Genomic DNA, 19112 nt, shown 5'->3' with positions numbered 1-19112 from the left:
CCCTTGTTGTGGATGTTGATCGCCTAAATAAATTTAAGGCTCAGCTGGACAGGTATTTCGGACGAATGGAGGGGTGAAGTGGAAATGGTTTTTTGTTTTTTTTTTTTTGGCTGATGCCGCATAAGCTTGCTTTCTTGCATCATATGCCTCTACTAATGCTAATGACACATGATCTCAGCATAGATAATGTTGCAAATCTAGATGGGCACATAATACCATCATGGATAAACCACTCCACAGCTTGTGAACTCTCCACACAAATCTAGAATAAAAATACTTTGCCAGACATCAACTTTCAACAACTACATGCAGTACATAGAAACCAATATCCCAACCACGTATCAATATATCCAGTCGGATCAAAATCAGAGAACCATGTAAGAGCACTAGACATTACACTGTCATGCCACCGCTGTCTAGCACAATGGCAAGAACTCTGGCAAATACAAAAATCAAATAAATTATATGAAATAAAACCAAAATTTGGAAATTGGAAAATGAGCATAAGGAAGGAGTAAGTTGTTCTCACAAGACAATGAATAGGGCATGCATGCATCATGCATGGTTATCTACCATGTGCCGAAAAACCTCCAAGGTGCCAAACATACAATACTATTCAAACATTCTGATAAAATGCCCAACCTATGAAAATGATTGACAACAGATTTTCTCATCATTATGTAAAGGAAATCAAAACATCACCCTCAAAGGTATCCTAGGCAACAAGGAATATGTATCAGACGTTTTCAGATTCATGCAGATAATCAATGTGTACCATCTAATTTAAATAATGATACAATACATATAATAATGATACAAGATCATATAACCACAGAAAATATCTAACCACCATACATTTGAGCAAGGTTCCCATACAAAGAACATAATATAACAAATGAACTGGTGCACTATGATCTCCGTTGTCAATGTGCCAATAAACGCCAAAAAAACAACAACAGCAGTAGTATTTACTTATTCATAAGCAGTATTTACTATTTTAAGTTTCATTATGTACTGTGTGATACAATTAAGTTATGAAATTGCATTTGTATTGCTATAAATTTATAGTTTAATGGACTTAATAAAAGCATTTCCAATATAACTATGCTCCTATGGAATTACATAGAAGACGACTGAATCAGATTTATGTTGTTCTTATTATAATATTATTATAATTGATGTCATTCTTATGTGATAGAACAATAATGGTGGCAGACTACAACTTTGATTTTTCAAGCAGTTTCAGTTACCAAGTAAAGACCAAATTAACCAGCTTTATCAGATAAACAGAAGTAGAAAGTTCATTACTAATTTTAAAGAAAAAGAAACCATTTTTTAAGTAATAAAAATAAAAAACAGTTCAAAAAGCAACCTTATTCTCTGTGATCTCAACCAGTTGTGAAGTAGCTTCTGATTATGTTATAGATTTGCTTGGAGCAGTTATTGACTCTGATGCACTTGAGAATGCTCTGCCACAAAAGTCAGTGATGCAGAAATATATAAGACCTAAGCATGTATTTATGGGGATTGCTTCTTGCTAGTGTGACTTCCTGATAAAGCATCTTTTAAGTACCCTGGCCTTTCTTGATACCAGATTTGTAGGGAGACTATGCTCTGTTGATTTCTATAATTGTATTAATTCTGGCTGTAGTTATTTATTCTTATATCTAACCAACACAGGATGGAGTGCAGTTGGACAGTTAAGAACTCAAATTGGTGTCCCTTTTTCCTTGTCGTAAATTATTTTCAGGGCTTGCTTCCAGATGGATGGATTAGTGGCTCTCTGCTAGACATATATTAAATTAGAGTAATAGCACTTGACTTGTAATTGACTTGTGGTTTCAGCATGTGGAGACCCTTAATTGGTGTGCCTTCCATGAGGTATTTTCTGGGGCATTTGCTAATATTTATCTGTTGCCTTGTCATTGACTTCACTTGGATTAATATCTGGTTCTTTTGCAGTGTGGCATGTAGTCATCAGCACTTAGGCTTTCATTACTTATATCATCCTGTGATGTTAGCGTGAATGTGAGTTACGATTGAAAATTATATGTATAGATTCCCCTAGGGTGTCTCACATGGACGATACCCAGATGGTTGTTTCTGCCATGTTTTCTTGTTAGATGTTACTGTATATTTCCCTTGATGTGATTTTTGTTGTGATTCTTTTCAGTCTTAATTCCCTGCAATATTGACAAATGTCTTCCAGATTTATGCTTTCAGTTTGATGAGCTTGATTTATCTTTTCCTGGTTTCAGAGTAAATTTCTTTTAGTGGTTCAGGTTCTTGTGAGGAGCTGTTGTCAACTCCTTCTGTGGAAGTTTCTTCAGGCCTTCTTACTTTGCTCCTTAGTACAATTACCATATTTGATGGCATATAAGATGCATGGGCGTATAGGATACATCCCCATTTTAAAAAGAAAAATTAAGGAAAAAAAAATTTAGTGTATTTAGGCATTTAATATTTATTCTAATGTATATAGAAGAAAAAGCTCATCCTAAACATGTGATCAGAACATCAAGAAAAATACTAATACTGTATAAAAATACATTATTTAATTATTATTATTAATTTATCAATATAGCAATTTAAAAGAGAAATAAAAGAATCTTAGCTACATTACAAAATATTTTATATGAAGCAAACTACCATTAGAATTGAAAATGGACAAAAAGACAGTGAGGGAATGGTAAAAAACATTAGTATTCTGCAAAGGGAAAGTTTAGTCATTTTGAAAACCAAAAAAAAAAAAATCATCGCCTTCAAATCCCAAAAACTCTTCCTCACTAATGTTGGTATCACTGTCTTCAAATAATGCAGTGCCATCAAGGGCATTACTAATTCCAATTTTCTTGAAAGACTTTATAATTATTTTATCACTTTAAGGAATACCACGTTAAGGAATCTTGGAGAAGATTCCTTAACCCATTCACACACCTGTGCAGTGGTGGGCCCCTCTTCATTCTTCCTGTGGGTGTGAGGTCATGATCGGGTTCTCCCATCCATTTATTCCACTGCTTATTTTATTTTTCTTAAGTGGCTTGTTTATGGACACATCCAAAGGCTGCAATTGGCTTGTCAGTCCATCAGGAATGACAGCTACCTGTGTATTCAATTCCCTCACCCTCTTTTTAATGACTTCAGTTCTATGGGCTCTGAACTGGTCCCAAATGAGAAGAGATGGTTTTCTTAAGAGACCCCCAGGATGCCTTGCCCATATTTTTTGGAGCCATAAATTCATTCCAGATTCATCCATCCTTTTGGATGAACATGAACAAATACACCTTCTGGAGTTTTTCTTTTCAATATTAAAAACGGTGGTAGTTTTGTGCCATCAGCAGCACAGCAAGCCAAAAATACTATGTAATGTGTTTTCTCATGCCTGGTGATTTTTATTGACACCGTTTTAGACTCTTTGATATTCACAGTTTTGTTGGATGGTGCATCAAAAATTAATGGGACCTCGTCCATATTTCCTATTTGGCTAAGTTCAAAAGAAGTTTGTTTTCATGCCTTTATTATAAATTTATGGAATCCCAGTATTTTTTCTTCATAATCTGTTGGTAATTTTTGTGCAATTGAGGTTTTTGTATGCATTGATAAACCATTCCTTTGTATGAATCGATAACACCAACCTTCTGTTCCAGAAAAATTCAGAATTCCTCATCCTTCTGCTATTATCCTGACTTTATGCATAATCATTTTGGTAGAAACACTTCTTCCTAAATTCCTTTCACCTGCTACCCACTTTTTTCATCTTCAAGTTCTGGCCAATGTGAGGCAGGATGACGAAGGTTGTGTTTACTTTTTTTAGCAGCTTGAAGTTCTTTTTCTTGCTTCCGCCAGACGTGTATAAATTTTTTCCTTAGGCAGTGGCCCAAAAAACCTTTCCGCAGCTCTGTTACCATGTTTTTTAGCATGATCTATTGCGTTTTGCTTATATCCAATAGTGTAACTCAACTTCTTTTCTCCTGCAGCCATTTTCTGAGGTTAAAATTTAAAATAATGTCAAATGCCAAGATTAAACAATATTGTTACAAAACGGGGTTCATTAAAAACAACTGTTATACAATTAACACTGTTCTTTATTTTATTTCAATCGCCCACAATGATTACAATTCATTTTCGTGATTATAGTCACTTCACACACAAAGTACACTACCGTACATGGAGACACACTCAACATCACGAAAGCCTGCCAGTCGTGCCACCTTTTAAAGGATTGGCGAACTATTGAGAATCCTGGAGAAGAATCTTGAAGCTTCTAAAGCTTTTCCTGTGTTCCCTGGCTTTTGAAACTGTTCCAAACAACTCTGCAAGTCCAAAGATACCCCTAGGATGTTCCGTTATCCTTCAGAAATGAAAATATTCCGACCAAATGGTGAAATACAACTTGCCCGCTTGCCCTGACAAGGGAGGGCTCACTTCTACATATAGCACAAAGGGTGATTTTTCAAGGCATTTTTTCAAAAAAAAATGTGCATCTTATATGCTGTCAAAAACAGTATTTCTGGAGTCCACCGTGGGATCCTTGTGGACCTGGGGTCAAGTTACAGATTTTTTATTTTTCGTGGACTGGCAGAATTCCTTATGCAGTGTCTCTTGCACATGGCCTGCTATCTGATCTGTTATTTTTTCCTATAATTGGATAAGTTTCTCATCTGAGAATTCCTGCTTGATTATTTCATCAAATCATGTAAAGACAATTACCCATTTAATTGTCTTTATTGTAAATCATCTCATTTAATTTATTGTCAGCTAATTCCAGTCATTTCCAGCCAAATAAAGTGCAGAAAAATTAGGAATAAAGACATGAAGGAGTGTTAATATTTATGCATGTTGCTTTTACATAATCCTTGTTTTGCTTGACTATTAGTGTCCTTGTTTTCTGATGCTCATGAGGAAACAAACATTAATAGTCAAGCAAGTATTCTGTTATTCTTCCTTTGTAGCATCATGGTTCTTCATTGTTCAGCACAAGAACATTAATGTTTTTGTTTGTGATTATGCCTAAGCACGAAGACATAATCTGACAGCCTTTGAGCCCTGTGCTTTAATCTGTAAACTGTTCATGAATGTGCATTTGTTTTGAGATTTTTTTAAAATTACATTGGGTTCTCATTCTCATTTTGTTAAGGGCCTGTAGATAGCCTGAGCATTAGGAGTATTATGGAATGGTTATTTCCCTTTTTCACTTGCAATGCAGCACATTTTGAGGCTTATTTTTGACTTTGCATTCTTCATACTTGTGACCTACCTTAGCACAAGGACCACGGGGGGGGGGGTCAGTTTCTGTGCTGTGTGCTCACAGCTCAAGATTTTTTAGCATCTCTACACCAGTACAAAATACCTACACTTGTGCAAGACAACCCCAGTATACCCTACCCCATTCAATGAAAGTATTTTCTAACACTTGTGGAGATCAGTAATCCAATTTTTGCCTGACTTTGTTTTGTTTTTTCAACATGCTGGAGTGAACCTCAGTTTTATTCCTCATTTCCTTGAAAGTCATGTGATACTCTTCCAGTTTAACCGTGTGGTGTTGGTTGCCTGACAGATGTCCCTGAAAAATGCTTCTGTGTTAAACAACGATTAAAATTTTTTTTTTCCAAAATTTTTCTACCTACCTAAATATAGTCAAACTTTTACTGCAATCGTTGGAAGCAGTTTTTGGATTTTGTACAGAAATTGTATGCTAGACCCTGTCAAGTGATCCAGCATCATTGTGACTGCAGTAAACTTCCATTATAATGCTTTTCTACTTTTAATACTTTTTTTTTTCTATAGATTATTAGACAAGAATAAAAGTTCTAATATTCACAAAGAATTAGGTATTGATTCAATAATAGATAGAATCTACAAATACAGAGGAAAATGGATTAATCATTTAGACAGGATGCACCCAGCAAGATTACCAAAGAGGATTATGAAATATTGGCCAGTTGGAAGAAGAGATCCGGGACATCCGCAGAAAAGATGGACTGAGACTGGAATAGGCTAGCTGGCCTAAATCCTCGAAAGGATGACAATACTTTTTTTTTTTTTTTTTTTAGTTATTGTTGTCGTTCTTCTGAAGTACTATGCATTTTTAAATGTCTGTAGTATGCCTGTTTAAAATGCTTGCATGCAGGTTTTCTCACTTGCATATTAATTATTGCTTCATAAACAGCATTTTTCTGGTTACAGTGTACTTTGAAACTTACTTTAGTGGACTGGTCCCTTCAAAAGTGTTGTAATGGGGAGTCTGTTGCTATATTTGGTTTTTTTCTTGAAGAGTGGCATGACTAGACAAGCACCAATACTGATTTTGTTTTTAGTTTCAGGTTACTTGTTTTTCTTCTCCCTCTATTTCACTAATATCTACAGAGTTACTGTGGTTAGTTTTTTTTTTTTTTGAAAGATTTATTATTGTTTTTGCACAGTAGAGACAAGAATGTGAAACTTAGCATTCTCCCAAGATGGACTCTATTCTGTGGGAAGCAATGTATGTAATTTCAAATTTTGCACACCGAGAAGCACACCAAATTTTAAATAAACCTGAGAATGTAAGTAACTAATAATATTGAATATATATGTTTTAATTTTTTTTTTAATATTTATACCTATAATAAGCTGATTAATGCACACGTTTGAAATTTTGCACACATAATAGTCTTTTAACCTGGAAAATAAAGAGACTGACGTTTCTATTTTATCTCTAAAATATTTTTTCATAAATGTCTATTTTTTTTTTTTAAAGTGACTGGGTAAAAACATGCAGTATATTTTAAAATTTTTTATTAAAACTTCAAAAGATACACACAATAAGTATTGCAGTTCATTAAGGAAAGATAAAATGTTTGCTCATTAAAAAAAAATAATAATAAAAAGCCAAAAACATTTTCCAGAAACCGAAAAGAAAGTTGAGTACCTGTCAGGTGACCTGCTACCATTTTTGCTATGCTTTTTTGTGCCACTGCCACTGAGTTAATGGCAGATTCAACAAATCATAGTTTGCTGTTTTTGTTTATGTTTAAATCTGTTTATTTCTATTTCTCATTCTTTCATATCCCACTCATATATATGAGCCTGTGCACATGCCAAACATTAGAAAAGACAGTTTAAATAAATGTGCACCAGACTACCTAAATCCAGCACTGATGGATTTAGTAAATGACATTGTCCACTTTAGGACACACTATGGTCACTCATTGCTAATAGTTTCTGCACCTTCATATTTGTGATATTATTAAGATCACTGGTGATCACACCATCAAAGATATTCCTGCTCTGTGTATGTACTCTGTGACATATTGATAGATTAAGTTGATTCAAAAAATTTACTCAAAGTTTGCAGTGCCAGTATGATTTTCATCAATGAGTGGCAAATTGAAATCTCCCATAACAAACCATTCAGACATACTTGCTCAATCAAATTATATATAGAGACTGTTATCATTATAGTCTGTAATTCCCCTCTCAACTTTCCTTTATTATTTTTAACTGCTTACCATCAACACAGGCTATGCCCTCCAGAAATTGTTCCAAATTAGTGGCATGACCCTATTCCATTCACATAGTTTTTGGTTAAAAGCATCCCCTTTCTCCTCTTTTAATCCTTTTTTGCACATTCCAAATGGTAAAGAAGAATATATGTTCTAAAACGAAACTCATCATCCCTATGTCTGGGTGACACCATGTCTCAGGTAATTTAGTCATCTGTAAACCTAACTAGTAGTTGAAATTCATCCATTTTATTGACAACAGTTATAAATTTATAAGATAAAACAGAATTTAGAATATAATTAAATGAATAAACCACAAAACGTTACCAGAATTTAAAAAAAAAAAAAAAAAAAAAACTTGTTCCTCACTGTCTTTCCCCTCCCCTTGAGATTTTCACAGACATTCTCTCAGATCTGAGAGTCTAAAATACTGTTGGAACTGATATTCAGGTGACACTTGAGTCAAGTGGATTGAAGTTCGGTGAAGTCCAGTCATTCTGCGACAACTAAATCCTCTGTTAGCATTTTCACAATGGTAATAGTAACTCTGGTTATGATTCTCCCCCCCCCCCTATCTATCACCCCCATGTGCTAGACCTGAATTGCTGCACCTGGTATATTTGATGGCGCACTATGGTCATAGTTGCCGATGCGCCCAATAAACCCAAAAACAAACAAACAAAACAATAGTATATTGGAAGTGACCATCCAAGTGTGAACCAATGTAAGCATGGATCAACGTATGGTGTCCACACCACAGAGGAATGCCACCCCTCAGTGTTATCAGCAATACTGGGTGATACATGACTCAGTATTGCTGATAACACAGCAGCAGTACTGGGTGATACATGACTCTAGTCACCCACCACTTTGCTTATTGGAGGGTCAAACCCATGTTTAGTCTCCAGCAAGCCCTTATCCCATCCATCATGCTGTATGGTTGATGTCTTTTGAGGTTATGATGTGCATCATGACGAGATTCAATCATCCTTATGTTTCAAAGGTACAGCTCTAAAACAGTGTTTGCAGGCTGGTTCCTTTCACCTCAAAGATAGTACTTCTGCATATGTCTGCTCTGATATCCCTATCAGAAACAGTAATTTGGAATGTCCTCTTTTTTTTTTTTTTTATCTTCCTGGCTTAAAATCTCTCTACCCCCATCCTGACAAATTCATATGCTGCCTCTGTTAGTCTCCCAACTCCACTAATTACTTGGAACTCTTTACCTTCCTTTCTTTGAAACTTTCTCTAATTTAACTTTGCTAACAGGAGGTTAGCAAAGTTGACCCAGCTGACTGAGATGCTGAGGCTTTTGCAGTTACTAATGATCTTGTACAGATTGTTCATTAACCTTCTAGAACAGTGGTCTCCCAAGTGGGGTGCATGAGATAATCCTCAATAAAATCGTGAGGGCTGTTTTCCACACTGCTATATAATCTATATATAATACATTATATCTAGATATAATGCATATCATGTAAATTATTTATAAATAAAACAAATAGTATTACATTACATTTACTACACTTGTTACATTAATGATTTCATATAATTTTGTACTTTAACTTCAATTTAATTTTGTTTTATTCGTGATTTTTAAAATTATATGTGATTTTAGATATAATGCCTTCCATGTAAATGATTTATAAATAAAAAAAATATATTAAACTTATATAATTTTTTTCCCCAGGGTGTGCGCTAGTCCTTTTAAGTAAAATAAGGGTGCACGACCAAAAAAGTTTGACTGTCTGGTATTCTAGAATGTAGAATACCAAACAGCCTTAACCATGCATAGAATGTTTGATTTTTTTTCGTGAACACCCCTTCAAAAGTACACGGTTGAGGTGAGTGGTCCTCTAGGTACCTCAGATTACAATCTGGTCTCTTCTCCAGTGGAGACTTTCTCTCATGGCCCTTCTCAGTCTTGTGGTATCTGGCATTAGAATGTAAAATGGGATGAACTATTATATGTGATTTCTATTCTTCTTTATTTCAAATATTAATATGTGATATTTCTATTCTTCAAATATTAATATGTGATATTTCTATTCTTCAAATATTAATATGTGATATTTCTATTCTTCAAATATTAATATGTGATTTCTATTCTTCTTTTCATTGGTTGGATTACTGTTTTATATCTTCTAATGTCACTGTTTGTTCAGATCATGTCAATGAAATTATTCTTGCAGGAATGAAATCCTTTATTCCACACTCTGCCTTAAAATCTTGTCCTTTATTTTCCAATAAATGCACTAACGGTGTTCAAGATAAGACAAACGGAAACAGGCAAAGTTGGTCGACTTTGAACGGTACCGGCAGCTAAACCGAGAAGTCCGACAAAGAATGACAGCAGAAAGAGAAGCATACTGGAACCAAGTGGCAGACGATCTTGAAGTGGCGGCATCCAAAAACGAGTACCGCACTCTCTACCGCACCCTCAGATGTCTGAGTGGAAAGACCAAATTGACTAGTGACAACATCAAGAATGCTGATGGGACCGTCGTGCGATCACCATCCGAACGCCTGCAACGGTGGAGTGAATTCTTCAAAGCTTTGTATAATCACGACCCACCTCAGGGACCGCCAGCAACAGCACTCTCGATCGACCCCCCTGAGGTCTCCATGGTCGATGTTGAGCCTACAGTAGAAGAAGTGAAAGCAGCCATACAATCCCTGAAGCATGGCAGGGCACCAGGAGTGGACCAAGTCACCACAGAAGCGATCAAAGCTGGGGGAGATGTACTGCTTCGCCGACTACACTCACTCCTCAAAACCATCTGGTGCACCGAACAAATTCCGTTAACATGGAGGAAAGCCATTATCGTACCGATCCACAAGAAAGGTGATAACCGGGACTGCAAGAACTACCGTGGCATCAGCCTCCTTTCCATCATCGGAAAGGTCTTTATGAAGATGTATCATTGGAAATTTCACATAGATAAAGAGTCAGATTTTCTTATTTATCCTCTTTGTTTTTAGTAGGGAGGAAGACTATGCATAGATAAAATATATGAGGAAATACTTTAGGAAATCACATACAAAAATGTTTGATATTTCACAAAATATAATAATTTAATAATATAATGTTAAGATAATTTTGTCATATTACTGAATTATCTCATCTTTGCAGGTCCCTGTTAATGCCCACCAAACTCTTATAGTGGAGGAATTTGAACCTGATGTCTTCCGACAGTTAATTGAGTACATACATACTGGATGTGTAACCCTTCAAGCTAGGACATTACTAGGTAAGTCATCACACTCTTTCTCTAGATATGTGCACATGCCAAGTTCATGTTAAATATAGAGAAATACAATGTTAAATACAGCACCACTCGGAGAAATGGTTGGACTACCTGGTTACAACATTGCCTAGTTCTTATATAACCAGATAAGCATCCATGTATGATATGCATGGATGCCTATCATGCACTGCAGCCTAATTTCCATTAATCTGCAGATTAATAGAAAGTTAAAGTTTATCTTACTTTCAACTAGGATAAATGTTATAGTAGGAAAATGATTATTTATTTTTCCTGTTTGTTTCATTTTCTTCATTCAGGATAAGGCAAAACATAGTGAGGATTTGGGAAAAAAATTTTTGTTTATAGCAAATTATTATTAAGGCAGATTAATAGTTAAAAATATAAATGGTGAATAAAATACAAAAAAATTGAGAAAATCTGTTGTGTCGACTATGTGTTTTTTACCTAGAGACTGGATGAGGAGCTTATTGTTTGGAGTCAAGAGCTTGTTAAAATTTTTCTGGATCAGCATATTTTTTTGAAATTAAATAAAACTCAGAGAATATCATTGAAATGCAAATGATTGCCATTAATGAGGTTGGCCGCCAGGTGTCACTTGGTGAAGACATGAACTTCCGTAGCTGCTGCAAGCCGATAAGTTTTCATTGAAATTTTATCGTATTTTTGATTAGTTAGCATATTAATCTGTGTTTTACAAATAGATTAAATGGACTTAGTGCCGGTTGTTAGCTTATTTTCTAAATTTAGCTAGTGACTTTGTAAGTTACAACTTGCTACTCTTACCACTATCATATTGATGTTTTGGATGGAATATCGTAGTATAATCAGTAGCGTAGAAGAATAGTAGGGTTTTAATTGTAATAAATAAGCATTTTAAAGGTTTTAATCACTTTTTGGGCATATATCTTTTATATTTAGCTAAGGATATAACTAATTTAGCATTGTGATCATTACGGTATAGTGTAACTTGATAACTTACGAGGGTGGTTCAATAAAGAATCTCCCTCACCTACTTCCACATATTGCAGAGTCATGATATTTTGTGTGTAGCATCATACATATCCTCTGTGCTAAAGGTGTAAAATTTCAGCCCTGTGTCTTAATTTCTTTTTCTCTTACAGAGCTGAATGTGTGACGAAGTAGCATCACAGACAAAGTTGAAGCCAGAGCTGTAATCCAGTATCTGTTCTTAAAGGGGAAATCTCCTAAAGAAATCCATGAGGAGATGATTGTTGTATATAAGGATGAAGCCCCATCCTATGGCATTGTGAAGCACTGGCATAGACAGTTTAGGTGTGGTCAGACATCGGTAGAATCTGAGCCCATTCCAGATCATCTCCATTCAGCCATCGATAACAACACGATCAGAAAAGTGGAGTTGTTAATCATGGAAGATCGCTGGATATCTGTGCATGAATTGTCCCAGGAGGTGAAGAATAGTGTAGGCTCTGTTGAAACAGTCCTTCATGACCTACGCCATTTACAGAAATTGAGTGCAAGATGGAGTCCCCGATTATTGACTCGTTTCCAGAAGGCTGATCAACAACAGAAATCACAAGGGTTGTTAGCCCTGTGCCAAAAAAATGAGGAAGACTTATTCTCTCATCTAATCACTCAGAATGAAAGTTGGATACACCATCTCGACCCTGAAAGTGAAAAACAGTCCATGGAATGGCAATATCATGGTTCTTCCCCCCCCCCCCCCAAGAAGGCAAGGGTCCAAGCATCAGCATTAAAGATCTTGCTGACAGTGTTTTGGGATGAGAAAGGCATAATAATGACTGATAACCTGCCAAAAGGTAGAACAATTACAGGTGTCTATTATGCCAACTTACTCACAAAATTACGGGAGAAAATCAAAACATGTGGGCGTGGCATGCTGTCCAAAGGTGTGAGAATGCTTCAAGACATACTAATACCCCAGTTCATACTTCTGAAATTGTAACAACACAAGCGGCCACTTGTGGATATGAAATACATCTCCATCCAGCCTACTCAACCGATCTTGCACCATTGGACTTCTTCTTGTTTCCTTCCCTCAAATAATTTCTTCGCGCAACCCACACCCCTGACGACGAAACACTCATTTCTGCAACAGAGTCATGGTTCAGAGATCAACCTCACCACTTCTACAAAAAACTGTATCCGTAGCCTCATCCATCGATGGGAAAAATGTGTAAATCTGCATGGTGATTATGTAGAGGACTTAAACTTGTGCCAAGAATCAACAAGCTAGCACCTCTGCAGCTAGGTCAGGGCGATTCTTTATTGAACCACCCTCATATATCTCAAATTTGATAGCTACAGTATAATGTAAAACTATATAGTACGAACCAGAGCTGTAATGCTCAATACATTCTACATTGATATCAATATTTGTAAAATAATAAGAGAAGTTTACCTCAATATAGTACGTACAACACTTCCGTATGATATTCTCCAGAAATCAAAAAGAAAAAATCGAAAATCTTAAATTACAGTAACAAATAATTAAAAATCAATTAAACACAATTAAAATAAGAAAATTAAAAGAATTTAATGAAAAAATTGCGAAACGATTTTCCTTCCTGAAGCTGACAGTGCTTTTCGACCGTATGTCGTGATCACAGGAATGAAAACTACTCAATAGGGGTGAGCATGAAACTTAAATAGGGATTATTTGTCTTTGCGCATGTGCGTAAAGGCCCACGAATTGCAGATCAGATATGGCCGACAAACATTAACAGAATTCTCGTGTAATTTAATTTCAATGGTTTCTGCAATTAATATTCATGTATTTTGGTATTTTGGTCTAAGTATTTTGGCCTCGTTAAATAAAAAAGTATGTTTTTCGTTAATGCCGTGAAAGGCTAATTCTGACACTGCTGAAAGAGAAGCACGAACTGAGGCTGCATGTTGATTAACACAAATATTTAGAGGAAAATGCATTGAACCTTGGTAAGGCGAGTCACAGTCACCACAAGAAATGTTGTATACCAGGTCATTAATTTGTGTTGCAAATGAGAAAAGGACTGAGTGATTGTTCAGTATAGTGGGTAATTTCTGTATTGGCCTGGCCACAATTTTAAATTTGGTATCTTTAAAGAATCTGTTAAGCTGTTTGTGCCTCTGTTCAACATATGGGACAGAAATAAAGTATTTTTTGATATTACTATTGTTGGTTGGTATAGCATTTTGTATCCTATCCTTAGCTTGTACCCTAATTCGGTTTATTGTAGCAAGGGGATAACCCCTGTTTAAGAATCTGCTGGTTAATATTTGTATTTCTGAGCCCAAAGCAGATTCTGTCATAGGGGCTCATATCTGGTGAGTATGGGCTTGGCACACCCAGGGTCCTAAGCTGGATATCATCATTCTTCTCTTTCTACTTCTCTCTCTCTCTCTCTCTCTCTCTCTCTCTCAGAGTAACTCGGGAATTTTTATTTTTTTATTTTTTGGTTGGTGCAGCATAAGCCTTAGGCTTCCTTGCACCGTATGGCGTATAATAATAATAATAAAAGATAATTGATCTTTTGTAGGTGAACGGGTGATAGCTGTTATTATTATTATTATTAGCCATATGGAGCAAGGAAGCATGAGGCTTATACTGTAACAGCTAAAAAAAAATTTCTGAATTACCCTGTGTGTGTGTGTGTGAGAGGGAGAGAGAGAGAGAAAAAACAAGAGTCAGAAGTAGAAAGGAATCACCAAGAAAGAAAAGAATGATGATATCCAGCTGAGGACCCTGGGTGTGCTAAGCCCATACTCACCTGATGTGAGCCCCTGGGATAATGTAGAAGCATACCAGTGTTTGTAGCTTTTCGGTAGATGTTAAATTGGATTTTATTCGAGTCAAGCATGTAAGCTTGACTCGAATTCCAAGTAAGCATGAAATTTAGAAAATTTAATGATTTTGTATCCGTATCCTCCCTTTCCAATGTAAATTTGAGTCTATAATGAATATTATTAAACAAATTTAAAATGTCTTGGATAGTACTACTATCAGTAATAACTAGAACATCATCTAAATACCTCCCAGGTATGTGATAGGAGGTCGAAAAAGCGTCAAATGTATATGCTCAATCGTCGAGAGATAGATCTCCGATATTAAGCCACTCACGCAGGCTCAATCCCATTGGCAAACCAAAAAATTGTTTGTACACTGTGTCTCAAAGTGGATGAAATGTGGATGGCCTCAACTAACAGTTTAATTAAATGAAAAATTTTCATAATAGGAAGCTTCGTATAATTAATCAGTATCAAGTTATTATTTAACATAGCCCAAAGAATATCTAATGTGTATTCAACGTTTACATTCGTATATAACGAGGTAACATCTAGTGAGAATAAATTATCATTACCGCCAAGTCTACAGTCCTTAAGGTTATTAAATAATGTATCGTAGTTCCTAATCCCAAATTGTTATCGCCTGTCTAAAAGGTTTTATAATGCTATATACATGTGTGGCCAGGGGTGAAAATTCCGAGTTTCTGTAGGAATCAATAAGCCGCATAGGAAATCCAATCTTGGGTAATTTTACCTGACCGAAAAGTGCAGGAATATTGTATGTTCTGGCCTTTAATTCCTTTAACTGAGCCATAGTAATGTAGTCATGTTTTTGATACAGGGTTAATGTTTCATTGTATTGATTGACCAAATTGATAAATAGTGCCGGGTCTACTTCAAGATAGGTGGAGGTATCTGAAACAACTGAATCTAACTTATTATCAGGTTTATCGAGTATTACTCCCGAAGTTCACGTAAAGTTGAACTGTGATGTGTATTCGATTTAGGAAATCGCATTACTTTTATGTTATTCACCACTTGGTTAACTTGTTGAATAAATAAATCTTTTTGTGGAACATTACAAAGTCCAAATTCAATATCAATTATGCACTGTTTTTTGGTAGTTTTTGAGGTGGTAAATTATAATTTAATCCTTGGATAAAAGTGAAATCTGGTGTTGCGATAGCATAGAGGAAGGAAAATTGTTTTGCAATTTTTTCGTTAAATTAATTTTCTTATTTTTAGTTGCATTAAATTGATTTTTAATTGTGTTAAATTGATTTTTAATTATTTGTTACTCTAATGTAAAATTTTCAATTTTTTTCGTTTTGATTTCTGGCGAGTATTATGCGGAATTGTTCTACGTACTATATTGAGGTAAACTTCTCTTATTATTTTACAAATGTAAAGCTAGTGCTTTTTTTGGGATGGTATGCAGCGGTATGGCATACCAGCACCTTTACTAACAGTGACTTTACATTTTGACGCAATGCACTTCGAAATTTGTAATATTCAGTAAATTTTTTTTTACATGTTTACCTACTATTCAAATAGGCTTAAAATTATTTAACTAAATTTGCATTTTTCACTGCCTATTGTTAAGATATTTTCTATATAAAACTATAACCATTTTCATAATTCTGAATTACTCAGTCGGACCTTTGTTTAACGAAGTCCTTTTATAGCGAATCATTTTGAATTCCCCTTGGAAGTAACGTTTAAAATACTTTCCGTTGAACGAAGAAAATTTTCATACAGTGAACGGAGAATTAACTCGGTACGCACTGTTCGCATTTCTGGCCTTCAGGCAATTTAGGCAATTAGTGCTGCTGCGCAAATTAAGAGAGCTAAAGGGATTACCATTCTACATCTTAGTGGTACCTGGTAAAAACCTATCCGACCACCTGTTCCACATACGGAGAAGGTGTTGGGCTGGTCAACAGTGAGCAGATCAAGGGGTATTCCCAATGAGCGCTCACCTTCTACTGCAGTGGTGTTGAAATTTTTCCTGTATAGGGGCCATCTTATTACCAGCCCAACAAGAGCTTTGTTGATGACAAAAATAGTTTCTTCACTACTGTTTCTTAAAATTGCAAGCCTCTGCTTGACCTGCTTCGATCCAGCAAAATATGTCGATTTGTGGCTGCTTCGGAAATGTCATTCAGCAACCGACACACAAAGAGGAAGAAAAGAAGTCGGCATAGGGTGTCGGATGAGAACTTAATCAAAATTTGGAATATTCTACAAAAACTTTATGAAATTAATTTTACTTATGTTATTTATTTTTACTTATTATTTTTAGGGTCCGTAGTCTAACGAAGGACCCTTATAATGTCACTCGGTTGTCTGTCCGTCCGTCCGTCCGTCGCAGCATTGTATCTCTGGAACCACTCAACCTATTGACTCGAAATTTTGTGTAGGTTTGTACATCATTGTGGGCCAACATAATGCCTATTGATCATTGTTCACAAAAATTTGTCTAAGAAATGGAGGGGTAAAATGTGGGGGGGACAAAAAATGTTGACAACTTATAGCTTATTATACACCGTTGGAAAGAGCTCAATGAGTAGGTTTAAATACAGTTTTAAAATTAAAATTGTAAAATTAAAATCCTGGTGCCAGACAGGAAAATGTGAGTAATTTTTGTGTTCCCCCCTCTATTTCTTTCACTAATGGAGCTAAAAATTTAAAAATCACATTAGCTATGCATTATTCGATGCTAATTAATGGAAAACTATTCCGATTGAAATCTATCATTTACTTTTTATGTTAAAATTAAAAATAAAAAAATATTGCACTTTGATAGTGAGCTTCTTTGTACTAAGTAACTCTCCTTTTGGTTATAAAAAGGTTGCTAAATAGTTAATAATTCTATAAAGGTCATTTATAACTTTTGAAACAAAAAGTATTTTTTAAAAATTTTCAAAGCTGGAGTTGTCCCGGCATGGAGGTACTCAGAGCCAGTGGTGGGTAGGCACCTGCACAGAGCCTTGCACGGCCCTCACCTGCGAGTCGCTTCTCCCCCAAGAGTTTAATCGCTTCTCCAGGAAGAGATCGGAGTTGCTTCTCCCACCCGTGTCATACAACAACTGGAAACACTCTAATAGACGTTTTTGTTAGTTCCTTGGTTTTAGGCCAGCAGGGGTACTGGAAACCTTTTTCAGTTACCAAAAGCTCTCTATTTGAGATACTACACGAACGACCATTCGTGACTACAGACCCTTTCGTCCGGAGTGCCCAGCACTCAGTAGTTGACCGATTTATTTACTTATTTTACTCACATTTAATTATTTTTTATATACTTGAATAATAAATTTATGCTTAATAAACTGTGTTAATATACTAAATTTGTTGTTCTTAATCCAAAAACATTACTACTAAGGTCACAATATCAGGAAAAAAAATTTTTTTCAGAGTACTTTTCATATCCTTTTAATTTTAAATTTTTCCTCATAGCAAAGAATGAGTACTAGCACCTATTTTTTTTCAAAAAAAGGACTGTGTAAAGCTATATAGTGGAATACGTATTACTGTATTAGCTTAGTACAGTATTGTATAGTTAAGTATAGCATAGTAAATTATTCAATTAAATTTATTAACCTTATAATTTTCATTGTTAATGAATTAAATGGTATTTAAATGGCAATCATGCCACAGACTTGAGCAGCAAAGCAATGTGCACAAAGTAGCGGGAGTGCTGTGGCTCAGGGGAGAACCAAAGGGGGCAATTCTTCAACGCATCACATCCTAAGGAAATGTGCAACTTGTGAAATGTTTGCAGACTTTCTGGGACAGGACATGATGTTGCCAAAGGGGATGTCTGTGTCTGCTCGATGTAAGCAGTGTGAAGAAGTTAGGTGCCAACTCAGCGTTGTTATGGGCCTTTATAAGAGCCTGAAGGATAGGGTAGATGCTCTCGAAGGACTTAAATTGGGAGACCCATCAGGTTCTCAGCTGCTCACATAAATGCTAGAGCTTGCACTTGATTATCAGGCAACACAGTGGCAACCTTCAGAGCAGAATCCACTAGTCCCTCGGGAGTTATTGTCAGTGACTCTATCAGAGAGACTGAAAATATATTGTGTAAAAAGGATAGATGGAATAGAACCAGGATATGTCAGCCAGGGGCAAAAGTTGATGTTGTAGATCAGATATCATCTTTTAAGAGCACAAAGGGTGATATATTTACACGTTGGTACTAGCGACATTAAGAGTAGGAGATCTGTGGACTTACTTAACAAGTACAGGTCAGTGTTGAAAAAAGTGGCGAGTTAGGGTCAAATTTGAAAGTGTCTGCAATGATGAGAACCTTGTCAATCAGTTCGGCCTTGAAGAGATTGTGCAAGACTCATGGAGTAGAATTTTTCTCAGTGTGATCTGTGTTTGTTAACAGGAGAGGTTGTTTCTACAGGGATGGGATACACTTAGGGTGCAAGAATATTTGCCGTTGCTATCGCGGCAGTGTTAGGTAGGTCGGAAAATTGCTAGGTTGGGAGATATTCACAGACTAATTTGTTATTTTGGTTTTTAGGAGCATTAGCAACTAAGGCCATATTGCTCCGGGGATATGCGTGGTCATTCCCTGACCTTTCCG

General features: G+C 35.8%; 1 protein-coding gene across 1 annotated transcript in view; it reads left to right on the top strand.

The window, feature by feature from the left end:
• Positions 1–19112, top strand: part of gprs (speckle type BTB/POZ protein) — a 111035-nt gene that overhangs the window by 48633 nt on the left and 43290 nt on the right. The window contains exon 4 of the mRNA XM_090382837.1: positions 10618–10735. Coding sequence (XP_090238963.1) covers positions 10618–10735 — 118 coding nt within the window. The remainder of the gene's footprint in view (positions 1–10617; positions 10736–19112) is intronic.

Source organism: Mastigoproctus giganteus, chromosome 1 (genome assembly GCF_048544385.1).
Source record: "Mastigoproctus giganteus isolate SK-2022 chromosome 1, ASM4854438v1, whole genome shotgun sequence".
Lineage (NCBI taxonomy): Eukaryota > Metazoa > Arthropoda > Arachnida > Uropygi > Thelyphonidae > Mastigoproctus > Mastigoproctus giganteus.
Note: the sequence above shows the minus strand (reverse complement) of the source record. Positions and strands in the feature narration are given on the sequence as shown.